This window comes from Bufo bufo, chromosome 5, assembly GCF_905171765.1.
Source record: "Bufo bufo chromosome 5, aBufBuf1.1, whole genome shotgun sequence".
Lineage (NCBI taxonomy): Eukaryota > Metazoa > Chordata > Amphibia > Anura > Bufonidae > Bufo > Bufo bufo.
Window position 1 is genome coordinate 381207451 of NC_053393.1, and position 24818 is coordinate 381232268.

Here is a 24818-nt window from a genome sequence, read left to right on the forward strand (position 1 = left end):
AGTAAGATTGCAAAGTGTTTACAGAGCCATCCACAGCCTTTCCCCTCCACACATCTGACCTAACATTCGGATAACTTCCCTATTGCAATATCCAACCCTCAACGGATGTCTATGCTCTTCTGTTGTCTTCACTTCATACACTCATCTCTAAGATTTCTCACGTGTGCCCAACATAATCTGGATCTCTCTCCTGTGACCCAAACTTTCAAAATTAACCAGAAAACCCACTTTTTCAGGAAAGTATACAATCTTTTATATTCCTTTATTACTATCTGAGCAGATCATACCCTCACCTTCTGTCTCCTTCTCTTGCACATTGTAAGCTCTTGCAGGCAGGGTCCTCTCTACCTCTGTACCAGTCTGTAGAATACTCATCTGATATCCAGGACATATTGCCAATACCAGTGGTACTCAATATATGGTCCATGATGCCATTCTTTGCAGTCGCCAGCCATCAGGATACATACAGTACATGCTTGTCTGTTTGGAAAGACACTGTTAAAAGACATAAGGCATATTCTACTGATAGACAGCAGCTCTGTTCTGTCCTCCCAGCTCTGACTGTAAGTATCAGTGCAGGTCTTAGAAGATGCACGTGAGTGCCCTCTGGTGGCTGCTCACATGCATCTTCCATGTCAGAAAGAAAAGGAGTGACAAGTTAAGACGTGCAGCGCAGGGTCAAGGTAATTGCTAGTGGTGCACTGTGTGGCTGCCACTAATGGCATCCTTTTTGCTGCTTTTTTATTTCCCAGGTCACTTCTCCCTCTGGTCCTGCGGGGTCTGTCAGCTTTATTTTTACCCAGAGTGATTCTCTGGATAAACCTGCAAAAGATAAGCCCTCATAATACTATGTTGGGCCATTTAACTTAACAAAATTTGTATGTGCATGAAGACTGACAACTTTATTCTGCAGGTCAGTATGATTGCAGTGTTAACAAATGTATGTTCTTATTATGTTTTACTACTTTTAAAAAAACTTTGGAGAATTTTTTTAATGCAATTGTTTATCCCCTTAGAGAACTTGAACATGCGATCCTATGATTGCTTATTGCACTATTGCACTCTATGGGATTTTTACAGGCAGGTTCCTATGGCAGGACAGGAGGCCGTCACAAGGCCCAGGCTGTGATAGTAACCAATCAGATCTCTGTAATTTGGTGCAGGGGGTCAGATCAGAGGGTGCCCACCCTCTGTCTAACCACAGAGATGCTGCAGTTGCTATTGACCACGGCATCTTAGGGGTTAAATGACCTAGATTGCAGTTGTCCCCGATCCTGTTAACGGTGTCCGTGTGTCGGCTGTATTACACAGCTGGAACCTGCTGCATATGGAGTGGGCTAAGTGTATGACTGATATATTAGTCCTATGTTGTTAAGGGCTTAAAGTGAGATCCCCATTTAAGATACTTAACTGATAAATGTCTGACAGGAGTGGGACCTCCATATATTGGAAGTACTAAGGTCCCCTTATCCCCTGACAGAGAAATAGAGGCGATAGACATGTGTGCATGTTTTGTGCAACCTTCTCAGTCAGTTCTGCAGTGAAAACACCACAATTCATTATTCCAGTTCCATTTCGTTCCCATTCTTTTATCTGGTCTGAAAAATTAATCTTTGGATCATGTGTACTTGATGTATTGTGCTGCTATGTGACTTTCTTAATACAAATAGGATTATATGTGTACCAGTATAAACTGACTACTTGAGTGTTTGTAATCCTCAAACTGTGGTTTGAGTTTGACTTTAAAATTCTTTGAAACTCTGAATTAAAAATTATAATCTATAATAACCATTTAGCTGAAAGTAACATACAACAAAAGTCTATTTTCACATAATTTAAACTTTAGTAAGTACAAAGTCCTACATTTAAATTAAAAATTGTTTAACCATGTAAAAGAACGTCATTAGGATGTTATAAGGCATTTCCTGGACTACAATTAAGTACTTTCCATTTGCAGTATTGTTATGATGACATTTGGATAAAAGCCTTTTGATGTCATAATTTTCTCATACTCTATATATCAAAAGATTATAATAATCTGGGGTAGTGATTTATTTAAAAAATGCTTTTAACGGAAACGGATATTGTTCAGTTGTTAGGAGGACGCCTAGAAGCATGTTCAAATATCACTTCAAACGGAGGCCGCTTCTTAATAATCCATCTCTTCATGTTCTAGTTGTGTTTCTTGTGCACAGCACCATTGCTAGCGTGCACCAAGTCTTTGTGAAATCCGTTCTTCAGTTCTATGCTGGCTGTAATTCCATTTGCATCTGATTTTGATGGTTTTGCTTTGTAAGCCTAAAGAAGAGAATAAGTTTACATTATTTTCTCACGTTATTTAACTTCCATGTTGTATAAAGTGTTTTATATAGCAAAGACATGCCTTCATGTCGTGCTTTTTTTTTTTGTTATAAAGTATTTGTCATATTGCAGCTTTTTTTTTTCTCAAACAGAAGACATTAGTATTACACTTTAAGGGGTTGTTCCAATTATCGCTTTTATGGCCTGAGAAGGTGAAGTTAGGCCTCATGCACACGACTGTGTGCCGGCCATGCCCGTGCTGCACAATGGACTGGCACCAACCGTGTGGCCGCAGACACAGACCCATTCACTTGAATCCGCATTCCGATGCTCCGCACCACAAAACAGTACTGCATACACTACTTTTTTGCAGTGTGGAGGCACGGACAGAAAACCTACGGAAGCACTCCACAGTGCTTCCGATCTTCGCCTCTGTTCTATCCCACACTGTATATCCCAGATTGCAGACCCATTCAAGTAAATGGGTCCGCATCTGTGATATGGTGTGAATTAGGCCTTACGGAGACAGAGTGGCTGGCACTCCAATGTTTCCAGACTCCCATAGCAGCTCTCCTTTAATGCTATAAGAATTATGGAAACAGTAGAGCACTGGGCTGGAGCTTACTGTGGGTTATTCCTCTCAGCCATGCAAGGCCGAAATAGGGCATCCCTGGTAATGTATTTTAAATTTGTTAGTTTTTTTCAAATTGATATTGATATTATTCTCCAAAAATGTACAGTATACTATATTTTTGTACCTCCTTTACATAAATAATTCCAGCTAATATAAAGCTTCTTGTTTTCTGCTTACTAACAGATACAGTGCTTCAGACTGGGTTTATTCAGGGCGTTTTAGATGCATTTTGGAACTGCTGGAAAAACCACACTGGTAACAATGTATGCGTTTTTTTAACATTTTCCCAGCTACATTTTTTGTGCAGATGGTGTTACAAGGCGATATAAATGCCCTGTATAAACCCAGCCTCAGAGTTATTTAAAAAAAAAAGTTAGGGTTGCCGACATATCCTCTATAAGGTGTTTTTTTTTTGTCCATTTGAATGGAAGAGCTGTGCTTTGTGCTGTTCCTCTGTTCTTTTTCCTGGAAATGTTTTAATAAATTGACAACTGGACATTGGTCAGTGGGGCTTGTCACTACACACTGTAACATTGTGTGCTGCCAGTGTCAGCCTGTCTTGGAACGCACCCTACTGATAAAGAGAATCCAAAAAACCAGTTGTCAGAGGAACAGCACAATGTAGAGTTTGAAGACAAGGTGCCAGAGAACTGCTATTACATACATACAGTGGATATAAAAAGTCTACACACCCCTGTTAAAATGTCAGGTTTCTGTGATGTAAAAAAAATGAGACAAAGATAAATCATTTCAGAACTTTTTCCACCTTTAATGTGACCTATAAACTGTACAATTCAATTGAAAAACAAACTGAAATCTTTTAGGTAGAGGGAAGAAAAAATATAAAAATAAAATATGGTTGCATAAGTGTGCACACCCTTATACTAATACTTTGTTGAAGCACCTTTTGATTTTATTACAGCACTCAGTCTTTTTGGGTATGAGTCTATCAGCATGGCACATTTTGATTTGGCAAGATTTGCCCACTCTTCTTTGCAAAAACACTTTAAATCTGTCAGATTGCGAGGGCATCTCCTGTGCACAGCCCTCTTCAGATCACCCCACAGACTTTAAATCGGATTCAGGTCTGGGCTCTGGCTGGGCCATTCCAAAACGTTAATCTTCTTCTGGTGAAGCCATTCATTTGTTGATTTGGATGTATGCTTCGGGTCGTTGTCATGCTGAAAGATGAAGTTCCTCTTCATGTTATGCATTTAAGCAGAAGCCTGAAGGTTTTGTGCCAATATTGACTGGTATTTGGAACTGTTCATAATTCCCTCCAGCTTAACTGAGGCCCCAGTTTCAGCTGAAGAAAAACAGCCCCAAAGCATGATGCTGCCACCACCATGCTTCACTGTGGGTATGGTGTTCTTTTGGTGATGTGCAGTGTTGTTTTTGCGCCAAACATATCTTTTGGAATTATGGCCAAAAAGTTCAACCTTGGTTTCATCAGACCATAACACCTTTTCCCACATGCTTTTGGGAGACTTCAGATGTGTTTTTGCAAAATGTAGCATGGCTTGGATGTTTTCCTTCGTAAGAAAAGGCTTTCGTCTTGCCACTCTACCCCATAGCCCAGACATATGAAGAATATGGGAGATTGTTGTCACATGTACCACACAGCCAGTACTTGCCAGATATTCCTGTAGCTCCTTTAATGTTGCTGTAGACCTCTTGGTAGTCTCCCAGACCAGTTTTCTTCTCGCCTTTTCAGCAATTTTGGAGGGACGTCCAGTTCTTGGTAATGTCACTGTTGTGCCATATTTTCTCCACTTTTTCTCCACTTGATGATGACTGTCTTCACTGTGTTCCATGGTATATCTAATACCTAGGAAATGCTTTTGTACCCTTCTCCTGACTAATACATTTTAACAATGAGATCCCTCTGATGCTTTGGAAGCTCTCTGTGGACCATGGCTTTTGCTGTGGGATGCAACTAAGAAAATTTCAGGAAAGACCAACTAGAGCAGCTGAACTTTATTTGAGGTTGATCAGAGGCACTTTAAATGATAGCAGATGTATGCTGACTCCTATTTAACATGATTTTGAATGTGAACACAGCTACATCCCCAGTTATAAGAGGGTGTGCACACTTATGCAACCACATTATTATTATTATTATTATTATTATTATTATTTTTTTTTTTTTTTCTTCTTCCCTCCACCTAAAAGATTTCAGTTCGTTTTTTTAATTGAGTGGTACAGTTTATAGGTCACATTGGAAAAAGTTCTGAAATGATTTATCTTTGTAATATTTTTTTACATCACAGAAACCTGACATTTTAACAGGCAGGGGTGTGTAGACTTTTTATATCCACTGTACATAAGCTATATGAGGGCTTTTTTATTGTGGGATGAGTTGTATTTTTAATGGCACTATTTAGTATAATGAATTGGGGGGGAGGGGGTGTTAAAAAAAAAACAACTGCATTTCCTCATTGTTTGGGGTTTTGTGTATAGTTCTTACAGTTGTGTATAAATGATATTGGCTTTGCACTGCAGGTCAGCACAATTACAGTATTTACAAATGTATTTAAAAAAAAACTTCATTTTGTATCAAACTTCTGAGAGCCATATCTTAGTTTACTGTCAATGGAGCTGTGTGAGGGTTTGTGAAGTTGACATTTTTATTGGGGTACATACAATTTTTTGATTGCCTTTTATTCGGTTTTTGGGATGGCCGAACAAACAGAAATTCTGGCTTTTTTCACTCCATTTGCCATACAGGTGAAATGTGATAATTTCATATTTCAGGTTGTTACAATTGTGGTGATAACAATTGTGCATGTTTTACATACATTATATAAAGCATGTTTTATGTGTTATATATAATTTTTGTTTAACCCCTTCAGTACCGAGCCACTTTTCACCTTAATTCCCAGGCAAATTTTTGCAAGTCTGACATGTCACTTTATGTAGTAATAACTTTATAACGCTTTTACTTATCCAAGCCATTCTGAGATTTTCTCGTGACACAATGTACTTCATGACAGTCATAAATTTGAGTCAATATATTTCACATTTTATTTATGAAAAAATCCAAAATTTACCCAAAATTTTGAAAAATTCGCAATTTTTTAAATTTACATTTTTTTCTGCTTTTGAAACAAAGTGATACCTCAAAATATTTATTACTTAAAATTTCCATCAACCCCATAGAAATGAATGGGAGAGGGGGCCGCGCATGCACGGTACGCTCCCATTCACTTCTATAGGGAGCCGGCTTGGTGGTGGCCGGACCGAAGTCCTCCAGCCACCACCTTGCAGGGCTCCGTTCTCTATATAGGTGTGGGACCCGCACCTATAAGACAATGGGGGCATATCCTAGCGATATGCCCCCATTGTCTATGATGAGCCAACCTCTTTAACATTCCCTATATGTCTACTTTATGTTGGCATCATTTTGTAAATGTCATTTAATTTTTTTAGGATGTTTGAAGGCTTAGAAGTTTAGAAGCAATTTTTCAAAGTTTCAACAAAATTTCGAAAACCATTTTTTTAAGCACCAATTCAGTTATAAAGTGAGTTTGAGGGGCTTACGTAATGGAAACCACCCTAAATGACATTTTAGAAACTACACCCCTCAAATTATTCAAAACTGATGTTACAAACTTTGTTAACCCTTGAGGTGTTCCACAAGAATTAAAGGAAAATGGAGGTGAAATGAAAATTTTACTTTTTTAGTAGATTTTTTAATGTTAATTTTTTATTGCAACACAGCAAGGGTTAACAGCAAAATAAACCTAAAATATATTACTCTGATCCTGCAGTTTACAGAAATATCCCATATGTGGCAGTAAACTGCTTTATGGGCACGTGGCAGTGATTAGAAGGAAAGAAGCGCCATATGGATTTCAGAGGCAGATTTTGCTAGAATGGTTTTTAGGCACCATTTTGTATTTGAAGAGACCCTGACGTACTCCTACAGTGGAAACCCTCAAAAAGTGACCCCATTTTGGAAAATACATCCCTTAAAGAATATATTAAGGGGGGGAGGGTACTGACCACTTTGACCCCCTAAGCGTTTTACGGAATTTGGAAACACTCTGCTGTGAAAATGAAAAGTTTAATTTCTTCCGATAAAATGTTGCTTTAGCCACAATTTTTTTATTTTCACAAGGGGTGACAGGAGAAAAAGCACCCTATAATTTGTTATAATTTGCTACTCATTTTCTCCTGAATACGGCAACACCCCATATGTGGTAGCAAAATGCTGTGAGGGCAAATGGCAGGACTCAGAACGGAAGGAATGCCATATGGCTTTTTCAGCGCAGCTTTTGATGGATTGGTTTACAGGTGCCATTGGTTTTTAAGTGATTGTCTTATGTGGGGGCTAATTTTTTGCGGGATGATCGCTTGGTATTACACTTTTTATGAGACAAGGTGAAAAAAATGTCTGTTTTGGCATTTTTATTTATTTATTATTATTATTATTTTTTTCTTACAGCGTTCACCCGAAGGGGAATATAATGTGATATTTGTTTAAGGCTACTTTCACACTTGCGTTCGGGGTTCCGCTTGTGAGTTCCGTTTGAAGGCTCTCACAAGCGGCCCCGAACAGATCCGTACAGCCCCAATGCATTCTGAGTGGATGCGGATCCGCTCAGAATGCATCAGTTTGGCACCGTTTGGCCTCCGTTCCGCTCAGCAGGCGGACACCCGAACGCAGCTTGCAGCATTTTCGTGTCCGCCTGGCCGTGCGGAGCCAAACAGATCCGTCCAGACTTACAATACAAGTCAATGGGGACGGATCCGTTTGACGTTGACACAATATGGTGCAATTGCAAACGGATCCGTCCCCCATTGACTTTCAATGTAAAGTCAGGAGTCTCTATTAATATACCATCGGATCTGAGTTTTCTCCAATCCGATGGTATATTTTAACTTGAAGCGTCCCCATCACCATGGGAACGCCTCTGTTAGAATATACCATCGGATTTGAGTTAGATCGTGAAACTCAGATCCGACAGTATATTCTAACACAGAGGCGTTCCCATGGTGATGGGGATGCTTCAAGTTAGAATATACTAAAAGAACTGTGTACATGATTACACCCTGCACCTCATTGGTGGCCAGTGCGGCCGGCCCCCCCTCCCTCCTAATTAAAATGACCGACCCCCCATCATTGGTGGCAGCGGAGAGTTCCGATCGGAGTCCCAGTTTAATCGCTGGGACTCCGATCGGTAACCATGGCAACCAGGACGCTACTGCATTCCTGGCTGCCATGGTTACTTAGCAATTTTAGAAGCATTATACTTACCTGCGATGTCTGTGACCTGCCGGGCGCTCCTCCTACTGGTAAGTGAAAGGTCATTGCTTATAGCACAGACCTTTCACTTACCAGTAGGAGGAGCGCCCGGCCGGTCACAGACATCGCAGGTAAGTATAATGCTTCTAAAATTGCTAAGTAACCATGGCAGCCAGGAATGCAGTAGCGTCCTGGTTGCAATGGTTACCGATCGGAGTCCCAGCGATTAAACTGGGACTCCGATCGGAACTCTCCGCTGCCACCAATGATAGGGGTCGGTCATTTTAATTAGGGGGGGGAGGGAGGGGGGCCGGCGGCACTGGCCACCAATGAGTTAAAAACAGTGGGGGGAGAGAGGGGGGGCCGGCCGCACTGGCCACCAATGAGTTAAAAACAGGGAAAAGAGGGAGGGAGGGGGGGCGGCCGCACCGGCCACCAATGAGTTAAAAACAGGGGGGGGAGAGAGGGGGGGCCGGCCGCACTGGCCACCAATGAGTTAAAAACAGGGGGGGCGGCCGCAGCCGCACTGGCCACCAATGAGTTAAATATAGGGGAGGGAGGGGGGGCCGCACTGGCCACTAATGAGTTAGGGGGCAGCAGGGGGCAGTCATGTACACAGCTCTTTTAGTATATTCTAACTTGAAGCGTCCCCATCACCATGGGAACGCCTCTGTGTTAGAATATACTGTCGGATCTGAGTTTTCACGAAGTGAAAAATCAGATCTGAAAAAAACAGTTATGCAAACGGATCCGTTCTGAACGGATGCAAGCGTTTGCATTATAGGAGCGGATCCGTCTGTACAGACACCAGACGGATCCGCTCCTAACGCAAGTGTGAAAGTAGCCTAATATAGCGCAGGTTGTTATGGACGCGACAATACCCGATATGTCTATATTATTTATATTTTTACGTTTTACACAGTAAAAGCCTTTTTGAACAGAATAAAATCTTGTTTTTGTGTTGCCATTTTCTGAGAGCCATATTTTTTTTTTTTTTTGGGCAATTGTCTTAGCATCTCATTTTTTGCAGGTTGAGATGACTGTTTGGTACCATTTTGGGCTGAATACGCCTTTTTGATCGCTTGGTGTTACATTTTTTGTGAGGCAAGGTGACCAGAAAATTGCTGTTTTCGCACTGTTTTTATTTTTTACGGCAGTCATCTGGCGTGGTGGATCATGTGATCTTTTTAGGCTACTTTCATACTTGCGTTCAGAGCGGGTCTGTCTGGTATCTGCACAGACGGATCCGCTCCTATAATGCAAACGCTTAGATCCGTTCAGAACGGATCCGTTTGCATTACCATGAACAAAAAAAATATATATATATATATATTTATTTATTTTTTTGTTCATGATATTGCAAACGGATCCGTTTTGACTTTACATTGAAAGTCAATGGGGGACGGATCCGTTTGAAAATTGAGCCATATTGTGTCAACTTCAAACGGATCCGTCCCCATTGACTTACATTGTAAGTCTGGACGGATCCGTTTGCCTCCGCACGGCCAGGCGGACACCCGAACGCTGCAAGCAGCGTTCAGGTGTCCGCCTGCTGAGCGGAGCGGAGGACAAACGGTGCCAAACTGATGCATTCTGAGCGGATCCGCGTCCACTCAGAATGCATTAGGGCTGGACGGATCCGTTCGGGGCCGCTTGTGAGTGCCTTCAAACGGAGCTCACAAGCGGAGCCCCGAATGCTAGTGTGAAAGTAGCCTTATAGAGCTGGTCGATACGGACGCGGCGATACCTAATATGTCTACTTTTGTCTTATTCTCTATTTATTTCTTTTTTTAATTAACTTTATTTTGGGAAAAGGACGCCTTTTTTTTATTATTATTATTTTACTTGAAACTTAAAATTTTTGGTAAAACTAATTTTTTTTTACTTTTTTTAACTTTAGTTTTTTGTCCCACTCTGGGAATTCAACTTTTGGGGGTCTGATCCCCTATACAATGCATTACAATACTTCTGTAATACACTTCAGCTTGCTTGCCTTTGAGATTCAGGGGGCTGGATCTCACAGGCTGTCACTGTACTTTACTGCCATATCCCCATTGACTGCAATGAGGTCTGGTGGTGATCCAGCGATTTCTGGCATAACTGCCAAATTTCGCAACAGTTCTTTGTCCGTCTGACAGCCAGGTCTCATAAACGGAGATGTGAACGCGGCCATACTTTATTACAGTGTATAATCCTTGTCCATGTAAAAACGGAGATCCAAAACATATGCTATGTAAATGTTGGTTCTTCTACATTTATATAAATATTTATTTTAGCGGTTCCATGTAACCTTATGTCAGGGCTATCCAAAACTAGGACTGAGCTTATTTTAATACAAAATGAAAAGGTACTTGGTGTCCTTCTGGATAACTTACCTTTAGATAGAAGTTTACAAATAAAATGACCAATGTAGTCATATAGGAGGACTGAAATATGAGACAGCCGAAAGGAAACCCACAGGGCTTAACCACTGCACTCAGTGTGTGTGAAATGGTGAGCAGAAACTGGATCTGGAATATACAAACAAGAGGCCATTGACTATTTCTATTTCAGTAAGTCACTATCCGCATCTCCAGAATTGTAGTGTACTTATAAGAAAATAATTTTTATCAGCTTGAGTCTGCAGATATGTAAGGCTAGGGCTACAAGACGCCATGTGTCGTGTGACATGAAGATCGCAACTCATGATTGCCAATGGGGTTGCGATACAATAAGCAACATGCTGCGACTGTGACCATTGCAAAAAATCCAACATTGTTGGAAACAATCCACATTGTCCGATTTTTAGTTGCAAGTAGCACACAACCACAATGTAATTTTTGTGTAACTAAAAATTTTCTGCAATTTCACTGTTTTATAGCCAAATCACAGATCTAAAATAGTCAGACAGGTTTTTTCTGAAACTTGCTGTCACACGACACATAGCCTCAGCTTTAGGCCTCATGCACACGGCCGTTGTGCGGCCGTTCCGTGCATTGGGGACCGCAATTGCGGTCCCCAATGCACAGGCAACATCCGTGCAGCAGGCCGGACCCATTCAACTTGAATGGGTCCGTGGTATGTCTGCACTGCGAAAAAATATGACGTCATATTTTTTTGCGGTGCGGAACCATGGAAAGAAACACCACGGAAGCAATCCATAGTGCTTCCAGTGTTCCGTGACTCCGTTCCGCATCTCCGGAATTGCTGACCCATTCAAGTGAATGGGTCCGCATCCATGATGCGGGGTGCACATGGCTGGTGGCCGTGGATTGCCGACCCGCCGTTTGCGGGCCGTATGATGGCCACGGCTGTGTGTATGAGGCCTAAAGGTGTTGTCTCACTTTAGCAAAGGCACTTACTAATGTATTGTTATTATCCATATTGCCTCCTTTGCTGGCTGTATTTATTTTTCCATCACATTATACACCGCTCGTTTCCATGGTTATGAACACCCTGCGATCCATCAGTGGTGGTTCTGTTTGCACACTATAGAAAAAAAAGCAGCGGCCCCTCTGGTGGCCGGAACCAGAGGAGTGCACATGGGCTGGTGCTTTTTCCTATAGTGTGCAAGCACAGCCACTGCTGCTGTACTGCAGGGTGGTCATAACCATGGATGGAAAAATGAATCAAGCCAGCAAAGGAAGCAATATGGACAATTACAATACATTAGTAAGTGTCTTGTATTAACCTTCTCTAGATGGTGAAGGCCATTTTCTGAAGTGAGACAACTTCTTAAACTGTCCCAAATAGGAGGCATTATTGGGTAACAAAGTGTCTCAATCAGCCTGAGAACGATCATCTATTAAATTCAACATTTTATGGTTGTCATATATGAATATATTGCACCTATAAGAAACAAACCAAGAGGCCTAATAGCCATATCTTAAACAGGATTCCCATGACTAAACTGAGACTGTATTAACAAAGAAATATGGGAAGCAAACAAAAACGTGTTAGAGCAATAAGCTGTTGTGTGGTTGGTATCATTATCTGTACTATTGTTCTAATATATTATTTATTTTCACAGTGGGATTAAATTTTATTTGTGAAATGCATTACATAAAATTATTTGCACCAGACACAGTGGTATATGTTTAACGTAACTACCCCAGCACCTGTTATATCCTGTGACCACTCCATTTTTATGCAGTTTTTAATGTTGTTTTGTGAATAAAGATTATTTATTAATGATATATCTGTGTGAATGTGTTTTCCCATATTCCTTTGGTCATATGAATATACTGGTTTATCAAACGGCTCAGTGATAGTGTCTGAATAATACTAAAACAAATTGCAGAAAAATTGCTGAATTATAGAAAGGAATAACTATAATAAAAAGAACTGTTAAAACCAGTCATTTCTGTATGCCCTCTTTTGGCCATGGGAGGTGGCAAAATAAATATGCTAAAAGCACGAAGAAAAATCAGCTAAAAAAAATGCAGTTTCCAAAACTGACTGGACAAGATTGGTACATGTGAAAGTAGACTAAATGTTATGCTATAAGTAGTTAATCATGAAATCAGAAATAGATGGTGTATCACTTACCAACTGTGCCTGTGTGAGGTACTTCTTCCACCAGAGGTATTTGTGCATGGATGGTATAACTGAGAGGCCATAGTAGGAGTACATGAGGACATGGATGAAACTGTTTAGTGTAGGTCCAAAGAAACCTAATGGAACAAATGATAGTGTTGCACAGTTCAGTAGTATTCTCTCAGCAGTTCACGGGCTGTAAATTGTGTCTGGCATCCAGCTGGAAATGCTATTGTGATGTGCTGTCATTAAGTTACTCGTTCTTAGCAAGTAAGCATCATGAGAAAGGTACTCATTAGTGTTGTCGCTTTGTTCAAAACTTCAGAATAATACTGTAGGGAGTTCCGTCTCCATACAGTATTAGTCTACTTTCACACTGGCGTTTTGGCTTTCCGTTTGTGAGATCAGTCATGGGCTCTCACAAGCGGTCCAAAACTGATAAATTTTGCCCTAATGCATTCTGAATGGAAAAGGATCCGATCACAATGCATCAGTTTGCCTCCGATCAGTCTCCATTCCGCTCTGACGAAACTGAGCCAAACGGATCCGTCCTGGCACACAATGTAAGTCAATGGGGACGGATCAGTTTTCTCTGGCACAATAGAAAACGGATCTGTCTCCTATTGATTTTCAAAGGAGTTCATGACGGATCCGTCTTGGCTATGTTATAGATAATACAACCGGATCCGTTCATGACGGATGAATGCGGTTGTATTATTGTAACTGATCAGATTTTGCAGATCCATGACAGATCCGCCCAAAACGCGAGTGTGAAAGTAGCCTTAGAATGTATGGGCTTCGATGAGCCGAAGTAAGTTATTCACGAAGACGCTCGTGACTGTTGAATAACTTCGGTAGTTGATTTTTAAAGTGGAAAATTACTTTAAAACTTGAAACCGAACTCGGCTTCGTTCAGAGGAGTGCACATGGGCCGAAGCAGAGTTCGGTTTCAAGTTTTAAAATGGTTTTCCACTTTAAAAAGTCACGCTTGACTTCGCGAGTAACTTACTTCGGCTCATCGGAGCCCATACATTCGAATACTGTATGGAAACAGTTCTCTGTACAGTATTATTCTGAAGTTTTGAATTAGGCGACTTTGCTCAACACTAGTACTCATTAATGTTTGGTTGAAAGCAGCTAAGGGCATGTTCACATCACTGCTTTTTCTCCCATTCTGTTCAGTTAGAGGAGCAGAAAAACTGTCGGATAGGGCACATAACTGACCCAAACGGAGCTAAACAGGCTCTATTGACTACAATGGAGTCCGTTCAGTTTATGTTCTGAATTTTGATCTTCTACCGGAAGAAAAAGTGGACTTTATCCATTTTTTATTTTTTTTTAAAGAATCTGTGACGGAGCCCCAAAGGAAGCCTCCAACGCAGATCAGATGTGAACTCGCCTGTATTGAGCAGTGCTTGAAACACACAGTTATGATTCTAAATTGGTTAGTACTGTGTCATGTACTGTAATAAAACTGTATTTGCAGTGTGAAATATATATATATATATATATATATATATATATATATATACACACACACAGGGTGGGCCATTTATATGGATGCACCTTAATAAAATGGGAATGGTTGGTGATATTAACTTGGTGAGGGGGGAAACTTTTCAAGATGGGTGGTGACCATGGCGGCCATTTTGAAGTCGGCCATTTTGAATCCAACTTTTGTTTTTTCAATAGGAAGAGGGTCATGTGACACATCAAACTTATTGGGAATTTCACAAGAAAAACAATGGTGTGCTTGGTTTTAACGTAACTTTATTCTTTCATGAGTTATTTACAAGTTTTTGACCACTTATAAAATGTGTTCAATGTGCTGCCCATAGGGTTGGATTGTCAATGCAACCCTCTTCTCCCACTCTTTACACACTGATAGCAACACCGCAGGAGAAATGCTAGCACAGGCTTCCAGTATCCGTAGTTTCAGGTGCTGCACATCTCGTATCTTCACAGCATAGACTATTGCCTTCAGATGATACGAGATGTGCAGCACCTGAAACTACGGATACTGGAAGCCTGTGCTAGCATTTCTCCTGCGGTGTTGCTATCAGTGTGTGAAGAGTGGGAGAAAAGGGTTGCATTGACAATCCAACACAATGGGCAGTACATTGAACACATTTTATAAGTGGTCAGAAACTTGTAAATAACTCATGAAAGAATAAAGTTACGTTAAAACCAAGCACACCATTGTTTTTCTTGTTAAATTCCCAATAAGTTTGATGTGTCACATGACCCTCTTCCTATTGAAAAAACAAAAGTTGGATTCAAAATGGCCGACTTCAAAATGGCTGCCATGGTCACCACCCATCTTGAAAAGTTTCCCCCCTCGCATATACTAATGTGCCACAAACAGGAAGTTAATATCACCAACCATTCCCATTTTATTAAGGTGTATCCATATAAATGGCCCACCCTGTATATGTATATGTATATATATATATATATATATATATATATATATTATAATATAATATATATATATATATATATATATATATATATATATATATATATATATATATATATATATATAATAATGTTCCACGATCACTCAAAAACACAACCATCGATTTCAACTAAACTTGGTATACACATCCCTTGCTACCTGGAAAGAAATCTTGTGGGGGTCACAGCTCTCTAGGATGTACAGTTCCTGAGATATTCCCCAAAAATAACCTGCATTAGCCAATTCAAGCCTGGAAGTCTTTCTCTTCATATCCCAACTGCCATACACACGGTCACATGTCCCTTATCAGCCAATAGAAGCTTGCAGGTCTTTAGTCTCCACATGCACACAGTTTTACTCCAGGTTTCCATAACAACCCAGCCATTTTTCTACACTACTGTAGGTCAGCTTTAGGCTAGGGTCACACGACAATAAGTCGCACGACACATAGGGCACAACTACACTGCTACAGGTGTCACGCAACAATTTTTATAATGATAGTCTATGGTGTTGCACTGCAACATGTTGTGACGCGACAGTCGCAGAAAAATCCATCTTGGATGGATTTTTTTTCAACTGTTGTATCGCAGTGCGACACCATAGCCTATCATTATAAAAATTGTTAAGACAAAATGCTGTGGAGGTCACCGTTAAAGGGGCAACTGCTGTAGAGGTCACTGTTAAGGCAGCAGGGTACAGCATTCTATAGACATACAGTAAATTATATCTAAACTAATACCACATCTAATATACAATTAAACATGATGTTCTTGGCAAATATATTTTGATTTTAAAAAAATTATAATAATCTGTGTCCATCCACCGCAGCAAGGTTATCTTATTCTAAACGTATCTCTATGCCGTTCACAGGCATTTAAATAGAAACCACATAGCAACTGTGACTGCTACAGAGCTAACAGTCTTTTTACATGTTTTGCTATCCTTGAATTTAGATGCCCATGAGTGGCATAGAGATATGCTTAGAGTTAGATTCCTATCCGTATTGAAGTCACCTTGCTGTGGTGGATGGGCACAGATATTTTTTGATCATAATATATTTTCTAAGAACCTCATGTTTATTTGTACATATATTATATGTGTTATTAGTTATATATATATATATATATATATATATATAGATACAGTGGGGGAAATAATTATTTGACCCCTCACTGATTTTTTAAGTTTGTCCAATGACAAAGAAATGAAAAGTCTCAGAACAGTATCATTTCAATGGTAGGTTTATTGTAACAGTGGCAGATAGCACATCAAAAGGAAAATCGAAAAAATAACTTTAAATAAAAGATAGCAACTGATTTGCATTTCATTGAGTGAAATAAGTATTTGAACCCCTACCAACCATTAAGAGTTCTGGCTCCCACAGAGTGGTTAGACACTTCTACTCAATTAGTCACCCTCATTAAGGACACCTGTCTTAACTAGTCACCTGTATAAAAGACACCTGTCCACAGAATCAATCAATCAAGCAGACTCCAAACTCTCCAACATGGGAAAGACCAAAGAGCTGTCCAAGGATGTCAGAGACAAAATTGTAGACCTGCACAAGGCTGGAATGGGCTACAAAACCATTAGCAAGAAGCTGGGAGAGAAGGTGACAACTGTTGGTGCGATTGTTCGAAAATGGAAGGAGCACAAAATGAACATCAATCGACCTCGCTCTGGGGCTCCACGCAAGATCTCACCTCGTGGGGTGTCAATGGTTCTGAGAAAGGTGAAAAAGCATCCTAGAACTACACGGGAGGAGTTAGTTAATGACCTCAAATTAGCAGGGACCACAGTCACCAAGAAAACCATTGGAAACACATTACACCGCAATGGATTAAAATCCTGCAGGGCTCGCAAGGTCCCCCTGCTCAGGAAGGCACATGTGCAGGCCCGTCTGAAGTTTGCCAATGAACACCTGAATGATTCAGAGAGTGACTGGGAGAAGGTGCTGTGGTCTGATGAGACCAAAATAGAGCTCTTTGGCATTAACTCAACTCGCTGTGTTTGGAGGAAGAAAAATGCTGCCTATGACCCCCAAAACACCGTCCCCACCGTCAAGCATGGGGGTGGAAACATTTTGCTTTGGGGGTGTTTTTCTGCTAAGGGCACAGGACAACTTATTCGCATAAACGGGAAAATGGACGGAGCCATGTATCGTGAAATCCTGAGCGACAACCTCCTTCCCTCTGCCAGGAAACTGAAAATGGGTCGTGGATGGGTGTTCCAGCACGACAATGACCCAAAACATACAGCAAAGGCAACAAAGGAGTGGCTCAAGAAGAAGCACATTAAGGTCATGGAGTGGCCTAGTCAGTCTCCGGACCTTAATCCAATCGAAAACCTATGGAGGGAGCTCAAGCTCAGAGTTGCACAGAGACAGCCTCGAAACCTTAGGGATTTAGAGATGATCTGCAAAGAGGAGTGGACCAACATTCCTCCTAAAATGTGCGCAAACTTGGTCATCAATTACAAGAAACGTTTGACCTCTGTGCTTGCAAACAAGGGTTTTTCCACCAAGTATTAAGTCTTTTTTTGTTAGAGGGTTCAAATACTTATTTCACTCAATGAAATGCAAATCAGTTGCTATCTTTTATTTAAAGTTATTTTTTCGATTTTCCTTTTGATGTGCTATCTGCCACTGTTACAATAAACCTACCATTGAAATTATACTGTTCTGAGACTTTTCATTTCTTTGTCATTGGACAAACTTACAAAATCAGTGAGGGGTCAAATAATTATTTCCCCCACTGTATATATATATATAGATATATATATATAGATAGATAGATAGATAGCTCATATACTGCTTATAGAATACTGCCATGCCTTGCTTCCACTTTCAAATACATAATAAAAAGGTATAGGCCAACAGCAGGCTATGGATGCTGCATTATAGATCTGTGTGTCGTCACACAAATCCATAATAGTCATGGACATTCGCTTTGACTTCACTGTGTCTAAAACTCTACCACGTATTCCATTGTCTGTATTACACAATTGTGTATGTCAAAGCAGAACTACTCTCTAATTACGAGTAATGATTTACATGCACCATCACAAAGTAGGAATTAACTCTGCCAACACTCTGAGGTGCCTGTGTTGTCTCCAGGACCTATGGCAGCTCTTATTGCTTCTAACCAGTGCTATGCCGCAAACAGAAACTTACTCTGACCACAGGGAATCCAGTTCATGACACACCACCATATATTGAACATTGTGGCGTGGTGATATACATGGAGAAATGTGATTTGGCTGTTCTTTTTCCGTAAAACAAAGAAAATTGTGTCCATGAATTCAACTGCTTTGGAGAAATAGTACCACCACAAAACTTTGGCCACCTGTATAAAGTAAAAAAAAAAAAAAGGATAGTTAAGGCTATGCACATGCTTAGTACCAAGTACTAAGCATCCACCCCTGCCTTGGGAGGCGTTCATGCGGCTGGTGCCCAGGCCCCTCGGTGCTTTTCATAAACCCCTCCCCTTTCACCCCTCTGGCCCGCCCTAGGTTCTTTTTTTAAATCAGTGCATTTTTTTTTATTGTCAAACAAGTTGTAACTAAATGACAATCAGCAAGTAACATTTGTCTATACAATAAAGTACATCAATAATACAATATCTATTTGTTATTGTCTTCATTATTTCATGTGCTTGACAACATTCTTTTTTATACTATTATTTCCCCCCCCTCCCTATTTCTTATTACCCACCACCCCCCGAACCCATAACAAAAAGTGCATTGCATTATTTAGTGTAATACATCATTACCTCACATAACAATATAATACAATGTGCGGTGAGACGGCCAAACCAACATTACATGGCATCCTGTCATTTTTAACAGCGCATATCTTATATTTCACTACTAGTATGGAACACTCCACGGAGTCTAACTCTATTTCTCAATTATTCATCACAATACATTGTGGACTATAACGTGTAACCAGGATTACTGTAATCTACCTAATCCAGACATTTGATCCCGGATATATTCTTCAGCTAGTGCCCTCGAAACCAATCCAGAATCGGACACCCAACTCCCCCACACAGCCATAAACTTATTTGGGCATTTCCTTTTCAAATAGATATCTCTTTCATAACGCAGAACTCCTGCATGAACTCCGCCCCTGGGCACCTTCAGAAGCTAATTAACATTTTGAATAAAAGTGTTTTTCTGAGAAAATCGGCGATGGACAGCAATATGGAAGGTAGCATTCTAATATGGGGAATGTAATGGAGATCCTGATGTTAGTGTTCTATAATGGTGATTTTAGGTGAAAGACTCCCTTTAAGGGCTCATGCACACTACCGTATATATTTTGCGGTCCACAAAATACAGATATTGTCTAGGTTGCATCTGCATTTTATTTTGTGGAGCAATTGACTTCAATAGGTCCATGGTCCACATGTTTAATCTTTTGTGGAATGGATATACGGATGCGGAAAGCACACGGAAGACAAAATGTCATGCCTTACCCGCACATCTGCTTCACCTGAACTGTCCAGGTTCTGGCATTGTATGTTATAGCCACCTTCCCATGTTGAAAGAATGAGCTGTAAAAAAAAAATGTAAATGAATTAAGTACATATAGATTTTTAGAATTATGTAAGCATACCATTCAGCTAATAAATTATATTGCAAAGCACAGAAAAAAAACAAAAAACAGCATCTTTCACATAAGGGTGTCCAACAAAATGTCCCTATTACTTTATCTCTTATATTATAAAAATTTCTGTCCGTGTCTAGACGTTCTTTATGCGCGACCAAACGACTGGACCGATCTTCAACAAATTTGGCACACAGGTACATCAGGTGTCCGGGAAGGTTTTAGACCGGGTCTCAGCTCTCAGGTAGGACGTACCGTTCCTGAGATATTCCCAAAAAATTACTCACATATAGCCAATACAAGCCAGCAAGCCTTTCACTTAAATCCGAACTGCCATTTACCCGGTCACATGTCCCTTATCAGCCAATATAAGCTCGCAGTCCTACTCCAGGTTGCCATAACAACTGATCACAGGTTTTAGCAGTTCGCAGGTCCTTAAATATTCAGTCATATGAGGAATGATTGTACAACTACACTGCTACATGCATGGGGGGCAGGGGCCACTATTAAACTGACAGGTGCTGTGAAGGTCACTGTTAAAGGGGCCGGCACTGTGGAGGTCACTGTTAAAGAAGCGGGCACCGTGGAGGTCACTGTTAAAGAAGCGGGCACTGTGGAGGTCAATGTTAAAGGGGCGGCCAATGTGGATTTCATTGTTAAAGGGGCGGGTACTGTAGAGGTCACTGTTATGGGGGATACTGTTGATATCTTTTTACAACACACAAAAACATGAAATAAAATATACCCGTGTGAAGCCGGGTCCTTCTGCTAGTCTCTTATATTATAAAAATGAGTTTCTGTCTGTCTGTCCTTTATGCGCGACCAAACTACTGGACCGATCTTCACCAAATTTAGCACACAGGTACATCAGGTGTCCGGGAAGGTTTTAGACCTCTAGGACGTACAGTTCCTGAGATATTCCCAAAAAATGACCTGCATTAGCCAATAGAAGCCTGCAAGTCTTTCACTCATCCCAACTGCCATGCATACGGTCACATGTCCCTTATCAGCCAATAGAAGCTCGCAGGCCCTTAGTCTCCACATACACACAGTTTTACTCCAGGTTTCAATAACAACCCAGCCATTTTTCTTCACTGCTGTAGGTCAGCTTTAGGCTAGGGCTACAGGACGACAATAAGTCGCACAACACATAGGGCACAACAACGCTGCTACATGCATCCATCTTGGATGGATTTTTTGCAATTGTCGTGTCACAGTCGCAGTGCGACACCATAGCCTATCATTACAAAATTGTTGTGTGACATTGGTACGACAAAATGTCGCGCGACACATGTAGCCCTAGCTTTAAAGGGACAGGGAGCTGTGGAGGTCACTGTTAAGGGGGCAGGGGCCACTATTAAAGGGGCAGCTGCTGTGGAGGTCACTGTTAAGTGAGCGGGGTACTGTGGAGGTTACTGTTAAGGGAACAGGGTACTGTGGCAGTCACTGTTAAAGGGATGGGCTGCTGTGGAGGTCCCATTTTAAGGAGGGGGGGTTCAGTGTTAAGGGGTGGGGGACTGTGGAGTTCACTGTTAAGGGGGCGGGGTGCTGTAGAGGTCACTATTATGGGGGATATTGTTGATATCTTTTAACGACACACAGAAACATTAAATGAAATATACCCGTGCGAAACCGGGTCCTTCAGCTAGTACTTTATAAATACACAGCATCTGCCAGTCGTGTCAACCCTATTAAAGGGGGTCTGTCAACAAATTTTTACTTATTGAACCACTTGTACTGGCCAGCAGATGGTTGCAGATGCATTCTAGACGTACCTTTTACACGGTTGACAATGTTTGGATTGTCTGAAAAAAGTAGTTTTAATCACCCTGATAACGGTTCCAAAGTGCCCAGCGGGGCGGGATTAGGCTTTCAAAGTGCCCAAGTCTGACACCCTTTCCCTTGCTGAGTTCCACCCCTGGCTTTCTCCTCCCGTATACTATGCCCAGCATCCTCCCCCTCTGCCCTGACATCACTGAGATGCCTCCTAAGGTAGGAGAAAGCTGGAGTGAAGCACTGCAAAAGCGTAATGTAATTGGTAGTGTTGAGTGTCCACAAAGTGAATCCGATCCGAATTTCAGGGAAAATTCGATTAGCCGCAAATTAGAATTTCCTCGGGCTTGAGGGCAAGTATGATTTTATAATTTTTTTTTATTTTACACTGTAATATTGATGTCAGATGGCGCAATCAGCTTTGAACCCGGCATCTGAGGGGTACAATGATTGGTACAATCGCCTTTCCCAGTCATTGAACCCACTACTTACAAAAGAAATGCGCTTCGGGACTAGGTACTGTGATTTGTCACAAAGCTAATTTTTTTAGTAAAATTTGGCGAAGCAGCCGAATCGAATTTTCCAATACTTCGCTCATCACTAGTTGTTAATGGTGGGAAGAAACATTTTGATTAGAGATGAGTGAATTTCAGGTTATGAAATTTGTCCATGCTTCGTTTACTGGTAAAATGTGAATTGCGTTATGGATTCCGTTACCACGGACCATAACACAATTCTATGACGGAATGCATAACGGAATGCCTTTGGAGGCATTCCATTATAATAGAAGGCTATGGGCTGCAAAATGGATCCGTCCCGTTTCCGTTATGCAGGAGAAGACTCCCCTGCATAACGGAAACAGGACGGATCCGTTTTGCAGCCCATAGACTTCTATTATGACAGAATGAATAACGGAATGCCTCTAAAGGCATTCCGTTATAGAATTGCGTTATGGTCCGTAGTAACGGAATCCATAACGCAATTCACCTTTTAAACGAAGCGTGAACGAATTTCAAAATATGAAATTCGCTCATCTCTAATTTTAATCATCGGGAGACTACAGTGTGAGATGGGGGAGTTTTTTTTTATATAAAGGACAACAGCTCTATCACTTTCTGGTAAGAGTACAGCAAGTACAGTATGATGAGGCTCTCGTAATAGGGATGTATTGTCAGAAAATGAGTCATTAAATGTTTTTTATTATAAAAATATTTTTTGTTTTAATATATTTTGTGTTTTAATATAAATATATTTTTGTGTTTAAAAAAATATATTTTTGTGTTTAAAAAAATATATTATTATATTCCAGTCTTCACACTGGCCTCTAAAGCAAGCACAATATGCTGATACTGTTTTCCGTTCCGTTCTCTGTTTTACTATATATTGAAGCATAACATTAGGATAAAATATCATTTTTAGAGCGTCTGTATGTTAATAACCGCTCTCGTGTTGTTGGAAGCCTTGGTACGGCAGTATAACTACACACAGATAACACTCTATACATGTTCCTATTAATGGGGGAGAAATCCATGGTGGTGGCTTTCTGATATCTCCCAATATCATCTGGATGCTCCTATATGACTGCTCAAGCAAAGTCTGCTCCTCATTATGGCATGGCCCCTTTAAATTCTAGTTACAGTCCCACTACTATAAAACGTCCTGAATACAGAGATAACATTTGCATGCTATAAAAATAGTTCTTCCCTCTTCATTGAGAGGAAACAGTCTGTGCCTGAGCTGGCATTTATCCGTGTATTCATGGGCATCTGACCTTTGGCACACATAGCATTACTCCTAGAAACAGCCAGACTATGAGACCGCGGCACAGAACTTGTTCATGCTCTGCATGTAGCACTGAGGGCTGCTGCTGGGTGTATGAAGAATCAAGCCGATCCTTTTCTGTCTCTCGGCCTGCAGTAAGGCTGGGTTCACACTTGAGCGTTTTACAGCGCGTTCAAACGCGCTGTAAAACGCTCAACACATGAAAACCAATGCTTCCCTATGGCCCTGGTTCTCACTTGAGCGTTTTACAGCGCTGAAAAACGCGCTGTAAAACGCCCTACGCTCAAACAAGTACTTGAGCTTCTTTGGGGCGTTTTACAGCGCGTTTGTGGCCATATGACATTGCAGTCAATCACACAAACGCGCGTCAAACGCGCGTTTACTATTGCAAAAAACACGCGTCAAAAACGCGCGTTAAACGCGCATATCAAAGACGCTCAGGTCTGAACCCAGCCTAACAGTATCTTTAGTCAATTCTCTAGAAGGCTTCAAACGCACAACCGGCTTGTAATATAAGACTCTGTATGAAAATAAAGTACTACTGCCAGTTGATTTCTTTGAAAAACGTTTAAAACACATGTGAGGCTTTGTCCGCTCTTCACCCAGCACCGGATTACTACCACCAGTATTCACCAGGGCATATCCTAATTATGGATTCTGCACAGGGCCATGATTAGCATGGACATGACAAATGCTTATATTCTGCAAGTCCAGACACTGTACACACTGGAGACATTTTGATATGGAAATTAGGGTGGTTTTACAATGCTTTTCTTAAAAAAAAAAAAGTTGTTGTTTTTTACCGCTTCAGTGTGTTCTATATTTTGCTTTTTTTCACGCAACTCTGGCTCTGTAGAAATGAATGGGGCTTGTGTGAAACACAAAAAGCATCCAGATACAATGTGTTTGATGGTTACTAGGAGATGTAGATTGTTTTTCTTAAATTTTTCTTCACACTAGTGGAAAATGCATTAAAAACTGAAATACTGAACACAATCGCAGACAAAACTGATGGAACTTCAGTTTTTCAGTGAACAGATCCTAAGGCCTCTTTCACACGAGCGAGTTTTCTGTCCAGGTGCGATGCGTGAAGCAAACACATAGCGCCTGCACTGAATCCTTAATCCATTAATTTCAATGAGTCTGTGCACATGAGCGTTGTTTTTCTCGCATCATTTCTGCGTTCAGGAAAAATCGCAGAATGTTCTATATTGTGCGTTTTTCATGCAGCGCTGACTCCATAGAAGTGAATGGGGCTTGTGTGAAAAACAGATTGCAATGAGTTTTTCACTGATGGTTGCTAGGAGATGTAGTTTGTAATTCTTCAAAAACTGATTGCACCCGCACGGAAAAAACTGAAACACTGAACGCAATCGCAGACAAGACTAACTGAACTTGGGTGCCAAACCATCAGTTTTTTCTTGAACAGATCATGACACAATCTGTATTGTTCGTGTGAAAGAGGCCTAAGATGCATGTTTTGGTCCCTTGAGGGCTA

The 24818-nt window shown here is 40.8% G+C and overlaps 1 protein-coding gene across 1 annotated transcript in view; it reads right to left on the bottom strand.

Annotated features, from left to right (window-relative positions):
* Positions 1 to 986: 986 nt before the first annotated feature.
* Positions 987 to 24818, bottom strand: part of ELOVL2 (ELOVL fatty acid elongase 2) — a 133803-nt gene continuing 109971 nt past the window's right edge. The window contains exons 4-8 of the mRNA XM_040433078.1: positions 19635 to 19712; positions 18329 to 18500; positions 12711 to 12835; positions 10559 to 10693; positions 987 to 2298 (exon numbers count right to left, since the gene is read on the bottom strand). Coding sequence (XP_040289012.1) covers positions 2173 to 2298; positions 10559 to 10693; positions 12711 to 12835; positions 18329 to 18500; positions 19635 to 19712 — 636 coding nt within the window. The 3' untranslated portion in view covers positions 987 to 2172. The remainder of the gene's footprint in view (positions 2299 to 10558; positions 10694 to 12710; positions 12836 to 18328; positions 18501 to 19634; positions 19713 to 24818) is intronic.